This window comes from Saccostrea cucullata, unplaced genomic scaffold (genome assembly GCF_032062105.1).
Source record: "Saccostrea cucullata isolate Sc308-1 unplaced genomic scaffold, CSIRO_AGI_Scuc_v1 ctg12191, whole genome shotgun sequence".
Taxonomy (NCBI): Eukaryota; Metazoa; Mollusca; class Bivalvia; order Ostreida; family Ostreidae; genus Saccostrea; species Saccostrea cuccullata.
The window spans coordinates 1-6,801 of NW_026922063.1; the positions used below are offsets into that span (position 1 = coordinate 1).

Below are 6,801 nucleotides of genomic sequence, written 5' to 3' on the forward strand. Positions count from 1 at the left end.
TAAGTTTCATAGTATGATTTCTCAAGGACGTCTCTATGAAATAAATATCAAATTGTATAGTTATCTTGTATGTAACAGGAAAGGAGAAAATGTAATTGTATGGCTGGACCGGGAATCAAACCTGTATTTCCAGTCAGGTGCTCTACCAGCTGAGCTATCCAGCCCATATCAATGGCCAAACCATTACATTCCTCCCTCCTTAAATGGTCTTTGCCCTCAAAGACACAACCCAAGTTCTTATTACCCCCTGACAGGACATTTGCAATTCCAGGGGTGGTCAACGGCACAAAATCTGTCACAGGATAGGAGAAAATGTATGGCTGGACCAGGAATCAAACCTGGAACCCCTGCATCTCTAGTCAGGTGCTCTACCAACTGAGCTATCTTGGGTTCGATTCCAATCTAGCCATACATTTTCTCCCTTCCTGTTACATATTGAAAACATAAATAAATTTCTAAGACTGTTTTTTTTATGATAGCTTTGACCATTTTGTCCAATACCTAACTAAAAAAGCACCACAGAGTACAAACTTACCTTGAAAAACGTAGTTCGGAGTACATCTAACAAAAATGTATCTAATGATGCATGGCCTCATAAAGAAAATTTTAAGATTTTTCATTCTTTGTAACAGACTTTTTAAAAACGACTGCTCTTACTACGTTTATTTTATTAGATTTATAAATGGCATTTAAACAAGATTTTACATAAGAACTGTGTAAAATAACCTAAAGAAATCACATGGTATCTTACAATACTACAAACCTTTCATTTTTGCCTTCATTGGTACAAGTTTTTGCGATTTATTTTGCTTTCCCATTCCCACGTGTGTTGATTTCGATTTACCGGAAGTTGGCCTCTGTTGACATCATAGAAATAAGTCGTACACTTTATATTCGTGTTGCTCTATAACTTGTACATTATATCAGTTAAGTTTCCTTATTGACCTGATCGTGCACAACATTTGAAGAAGTTTTTATAGTAAATCTCAAGCTTCATAATTATTTTTGGATGTAGTTAGAAAATGTAACAGTCTATCTCTTTCATAATTGGAAAAATATAATATCAACTATTTGAAGACTTAACTATGTTCATGGTTTTATTATGTTGATTAAAAATAAAATTACCATTTTTTTAAATATATAGATGTGTGCCAAAAGTGAAGATAAATATATTTCATTGAAACAAACATTTTGTGATATTTTATTCTCTGATTTGTAGGTCATTATTAACTTCTTATTAATTTTAAAACGTATTTAACATGGACACTCAAAAAGAAAACTACCAGATTTATAACAGTGAAAGTTTATTAATTAAGTCCAACTCATAAATCAAAACAAAAACAAATACACAAATGAAACTTTGCATTGTTATTTGCAGTTTACACCAAAAAGAACTAGCTAGTTTAAATTTTGATTAAAAAAAAATTATTCATTCATTACATATGTCACTTTTTCTCTCTTGTCTCATTGTTAAATGGCGTGATAATTCAACATAACATTTTGAATGCAGTACACAACTTTCTCACAAATAACATAAGCAAAGATATATACAGCTATATATTAAAAAATAATCTTAAACAATGATAATTATGCTATCACCATGCACGGCTTTCATTCATTTTGTTCATGATGGCAGTCAAATGATTTCTAAAAATTCCTCCTGAGAATACTAAAGCAGATATATCAATTTTGCCTTATATGTATCTTTGATACATGTCTCATTTTTTTCTTAACAATGTTCCAAATATTTTCATCTGTTTCCAATACAGTGTAAAACTTCAATTGAATTTTTTATTGCTATATTTTGCATCTCCAAACTTTAAGGAGTATCCATTATGGCATAAAAAAGAAATATATTAACTTTATAGGACGTACAGCACTTAATAAGAAGGATCAAACCAAGATAAAGTGTAGAGTCAAAATGATAAAATGCAACAATATTATGCTCATTCAAACAGCAACAAATACTTCTAATACATAAGCAATTAAAAACACCAACATCAAAACACACAAAAAAATCCTGAACAAGCACAAAATATTAAAAGCACTAAGAAGTTACTGAGTAAGCCCAGTACTTCGTTAATAGATCGTGTGAAGGAAGTTATTTCTAATATGTAGTCATTTTTAAGTGCTCTGTTAAAAATGCATCTCTGCTTCCTTCCTGGTTGCAGATTCAGTTAATGTATTCTCACAAAAAAGAATGTAGCCCTTATTCAGGGCTTTTATATTATACACTAACAGATATAATCTGGTTGACACATCTACATAGTAAGGAAAATCTGTGAAGAAGAAAACTACATGTACATGTATACAACACAGCTTTAGCACACGCATCTTAAAATTATATAAAAATTATAACCCGATTCACCAAAGTCATGTGAATATATTTCTACATGTCATGAATTATAATACTCTTGGGAAATAAAATTAATGTTTAAAATTGAGATTGATGGTACGGGGGTGGAGTGGGGTGGGGCTTGGTCCTGGATAAAATATAATACTAGCACACTAAAAGATCAATAAAAGGCTTTGAAATAAATCAATCCTTTCTTTGTAGGATAGGTGACACAATCAATAACAACATACACTGAACATAAACAAATACAAATAAAATACTTAACTCTGACATCAATCACCGTATTCCTCATATGCTATAAAACAATCTAAATTCTATCCTCCAATTCAATCATTCAATTCAATGATGACTTTCGTTGCAATGTTGAACAAACACTTATATTCCTAATTAAAATAATAGAATGTTAATTAACATCACACGAATTACAATATTTTTTTTTATTGAATTAACAAAAGTTCAATAAACATGCCCACTTCTTACTTAAAGAAATTATTTAACAATACTAGATTGGAAACATTAGATCACAATACTGAGAATGACTAACAACACATCATTATGCCATGAGTGAGGGCACTTCAGTCCAGAACTAATTCGGGTGTCGTTAAGATTGTTTCCCGAGGCCCAGACGACATTCCTCTTCACTGAGGGGGCGGATCCTCTTCTGGACCCACTTAGGCGCGGCCCAGGGACAGCTCCAGGCAAACCAGGGTCCACATAGAACAGCCAATAGGGAGCACTGTACCAAAAACAGACAGACGAAGATTTGTACCGTGGACAGGTATTGGCCGAGAAAGAAAGCCATGGTGCAATGGACGCCCACGTCAAAAGCTGTCCCCAGGATAGAGTCAAAGTGCCACTCCTCCTTATACTGACTAGCTGTCCAGTCTAAAGAACTCCAACTGACAATCTAAAAAAAAAGATCAATGATTGATTTAACGATTGACTCGTAGCTGCATTAATGTAACTCTCTCCCTCTAATTTTTTTTTTATCTGATATCCCCCCCTCAAAAGGGGGGGGGGCTACATTATTGCTGCTATTTTACTCAGTAAGTAACTGGGTTTTTAATTTTTTTTTGCTTTGTTTTCATTTTTTTTTTTTTTTGTTTATTTTTTTTTTTTTTTTTTTTTTTTTGCTTAACAAAAGGTTCTACTTTTTTGGCGGGCCCTGTTTTCTCCCAGCACAGGACGTAATACAGATGCTGCACTATCTGTAACAGCGCCAACCATTGGAGCCTCTGTAGGAACAGGAAGGAAGAGGAAAAGACCGTTAACAGGTCAAACAGGAAGTAGAGCCGGATCCGAACCAGGTCCTTCCGGGGCAGAAGTCGAATCCGGAACAGGATGTTAAGATGACCACAGATGTGGTAGCATTCCAAAAAGAAAAGAAAGAATGCAGCCACACTTTCCAGATTCAACATTCTAAAGATTTCTACAAAGAGAAAATGTTTCTTGTAATACACATCTTCGCTAGCCAAGGGTTTCTGATACGGAGAGAAGCGTATCAGGAACCCTTGGCTAGCGAAGATGGTAATACAGAGTTCTTTTTTTTCAATTTTTCTAGAGATATTTTCCTCCAAGGGGACGGAAAAATGATTCCTAGCGGGGGCTGTCTTTTTTTCTTTATTTGAAAATAATCTGTCCTAGAAAATGTTGGAAGTGAATCTTTCCTGGCTGGACTAGAAAATAAATCAGTTACATCCTTGGTCGTTGCTTACCCCCCCCCCCCCCCGGGGGCCCCCCCACATACACACACATCCTTGCCGAATTAAATTAATGTAATGGGTTTTGGTGTTCCTCACATCTTCTTTTTTTTAAGAGTAGATTAAATATATATGTACTGGTATGTTCTTCATTTGTTTTAGCGCCCATCTCGAGTCGAAAAGATAAATTTTGTATAATGCAAGTAAATCAAAAGTCGGTAAAAATAAATCAATCGTCGCTGCAGATGAAATAATTATTGCATATCTCTAGATTAGATGGTCATTTATATCTATAACCCTGTAGATTAAAATGTCAACATATTGGGTCATATCAGGTCAAGTTACCAGACACGACCGTGACACACATGTTAAAAGTAAACAGTACCTGTACAGTATGATGCAGGTATCGAGAGAAATTATGTCAACAGGTAATGAGAAATGTGCAGACTGGCAAATAAACTTGAGTCACATTGTTTCAAAATGTAAATAAATCTGACACAAATACAAGTATACACTGTACTATTAATTGTGTATTAAGTTTTTATCACAGACCAACCGTAAGGCCCTATTTTTGCATCAGTCCGATAAATGTAAAATATTTATACAGATTTGTATATAGAGTGTACATGTATATATTTCATTTCAGACCTTAAAGTATACAGAATATGGAAATTATAGAAAATATATCAATATTAAAAGATTAACACAATTTCATTCGAGTACAGAGCTTACTGTGTAATAACGGTAATCCCTCGATCCAACCTCAGTTTTTTTTAATTGTAGATAAGATCGAGAACGGAGAATCTTTTTTTTTTTTTTTTAGAGTTTTTTTAAGCATTGGGTATACTTTAATTTATGTAGAAACCTGCTTCGGATAACACAAGTGTATGACTAATACGCTGTTGACTTTTTAATTTTTTTTTTAAAAAACAATTTTTTTCACTTCCTTATAGAACTACAGTATTATAACTGCAAGAAATTGGCGGAATCTAACCACCCTAACCCCCCACCCCACCCCACACAGAAAAGGGTTTTTAAGGAACACTTGTCCTTTTTTCCTTTGTCAATATTTTTTAAAATCTATTATTTTTTCACAATTTCTTTCTTATTTTTTCTCTGGTTGCCGCCCTATCAAAAATAGTGATTTTTAGACAATAGATTTCAGATGTACATGAAAAAGTAAATACATTAAAAATGTAGTAATACAGAGGGGTCTCCAAATATTCTATTTTTAATAAAGCTAGTACCCGATATGAAAATTTTTTCCAGACGAAAATAAACCAAAAATTGTAGAAGTAAAAAAAGTATTATATATAAAACTTGAAAATGGTTACAGCCGATAAAAGGTTTATGAAAACTCTTTCCCAGATTTGATATACAACATAGGTCTATAATGGTATACGTGATGAATAAAAGTGGACTTTGCCCTCTACGATTCTGCCAGAAACATACACAGGTCGATCACTTTCCCCAGGGAATAATTCATACCTATAGGTTGCATACACACGTTTTGTATGAATTTGTATGAATAATAATTATCGATTGTGTTAATAAATATATCATAATAAAGATTTATGTTAAATGTTTTTTTTTTTTTTTACAATGTGAATTTTGGTGCTTAGAGGTCAACATTCCGAAAAACTGAGCATTAGGCGCCTATTGATCTGTTGACTGATGTAATAGAGTTTTTTATGCACATACATGTTTCTTGTCGATATATTTTAACCGAAAACTTCTCTGTAAAAATATGTTTTTTTGATTTTTTAAAAAGCTAATTCCAGGACATGTTTTAATAACCACAGGATAGTTTCAAGTCACGTTGACAAAATATAAATGCTGGCCATTTGTTTTTTAGCCTAGCCTATGAAGATCGAACGATTTGGAATACAGTGTATTTGGAACTACAAACGGGACAGAATAAGAAGGCCATGAAGTATTCCTCGATAAGTTACAGTAATTTTCCAAAGACTTAGACTGTATTATTGTATATCCCCTACCTTTGTCTGTCCCCCGAGCTCCAGCTGAAAATAACAAGAGTGATCGCCCGTAGCCTAGACTCGGTAATGTTTGTTTACGTTTTACATGACCTACTTCATGTAGTTACTGGCGGGAAATTCCAATTTTAGTACATTTGTATTTTACAAACTTTTGTCCGTTAACAATACTATTTACAAAAAATCAGTCATTTCTTAAACGAAGTAATAAGCTTTTTTAACATATACCAGTACATATTCCCATGCCTTTCGCCTTGATTGGAATTTTTTTTTTACTATCTTAATTATTATACAGTGCTGACACTGAGAAGACCCCTGGTCACTGGCCGAAAGTGCCGAGTTTATGACAAAATCAATGCCCTCCACCGACCAGAGGTACGTATGGCGTCTCCATATGAATCAGTGACAAATTCTCGAGAGCGAAGTTCAACAACATACATATAAATAAACAACAACAAACCTTGAGCTGAATGACTAGGTTCGGTTTGAGTTTAAAAGCGCACTTTTACAGAACTTTTTTATTCTGTCTAACATAAAACCACATACAGGTGCGATTTCAGGACCGACGTAGAATGCTTAATGAAACGGTTTATAGCGGACTGCAGTCATATTGTATATTCTAGTTAATATGATTTAGAAAATCATAACAATCGCAAATCTTTCTTTACCATCCTTTGCACTTCACCTTTACCAATTTGTTCGGAACCTATATGGTTTTTATTAGCTCACCTTAGCCGAAGGCTCAAGTGAG

At 33.7% G+C, this 6,801-nt stretch overlaps 1 protein-coding gene across 3 annotated transcripts; it reads right to left on the reverse strand.

Moving 5' to 3' along the window:
- Positions 1-2,350: 2,350 nt before the first annotated feature.
- On the reverse strand, positions 2,351-6,117 carry LOC134261135 (uncharacterized). Of its 3 annotated transcripts, none has more exons than XM_062743593.1 (3): positions 6,054-6,117; positions 3,508-3,785; positions 2,351-3,263 (listed from the first exon to the last, which is right to left on the reverse strand). In XM_062743593.1, exons 2-3 carry the CDS (start codon positions 3,772-3,774, stop codon positions 2,958-2,960), a joined length of 573 nt encoding a protein of 190 aa, XP_062599577.1. In that variant the 5' UTR covers positions 3,775-3,785; positions 6,054-6,117; the 3' UTR covers positions 2,351-2,957. The 3 variants fall into 3 exon arrangements, with proteins under 3 accessions (XP_062599577.1, XP_062599578.1, XP_062599576.1); XM_062743594.1 differs by lacking the exon at positions 6,054-6,117 and adding an exon at positions 4,789-4,883; XM_062743592.1 differs by lacking the exon at positions 6,054-6,117 and adding an exon at positions 4,195-4,240.
- Between the last annotated feature and the right edge of the window lie 684 nt (positions 6,118-6,801).

Coding starts and splice junctions, on each gene's coding strand:
- LOC134261135 (XM_062743592.1), bottom strand. CDS start 4,225: ATGGGCGCTAAAACAAATGAAGAACATACCA. Junction 3,786..4,194: donor AACAAATGAAGAACATACCA/GTACATATATAT, acceptor TTCTCTTTGTAG/AAATCTTTAGAATGTTGAAT. Junction 3,264..3,507: donor AAACAGGGCCCGCCAAAAAA/GTAGAACCTTTT, acceptor CTTTTTTTTTAG/ATTGTCAGTTGGAGTTCTTT.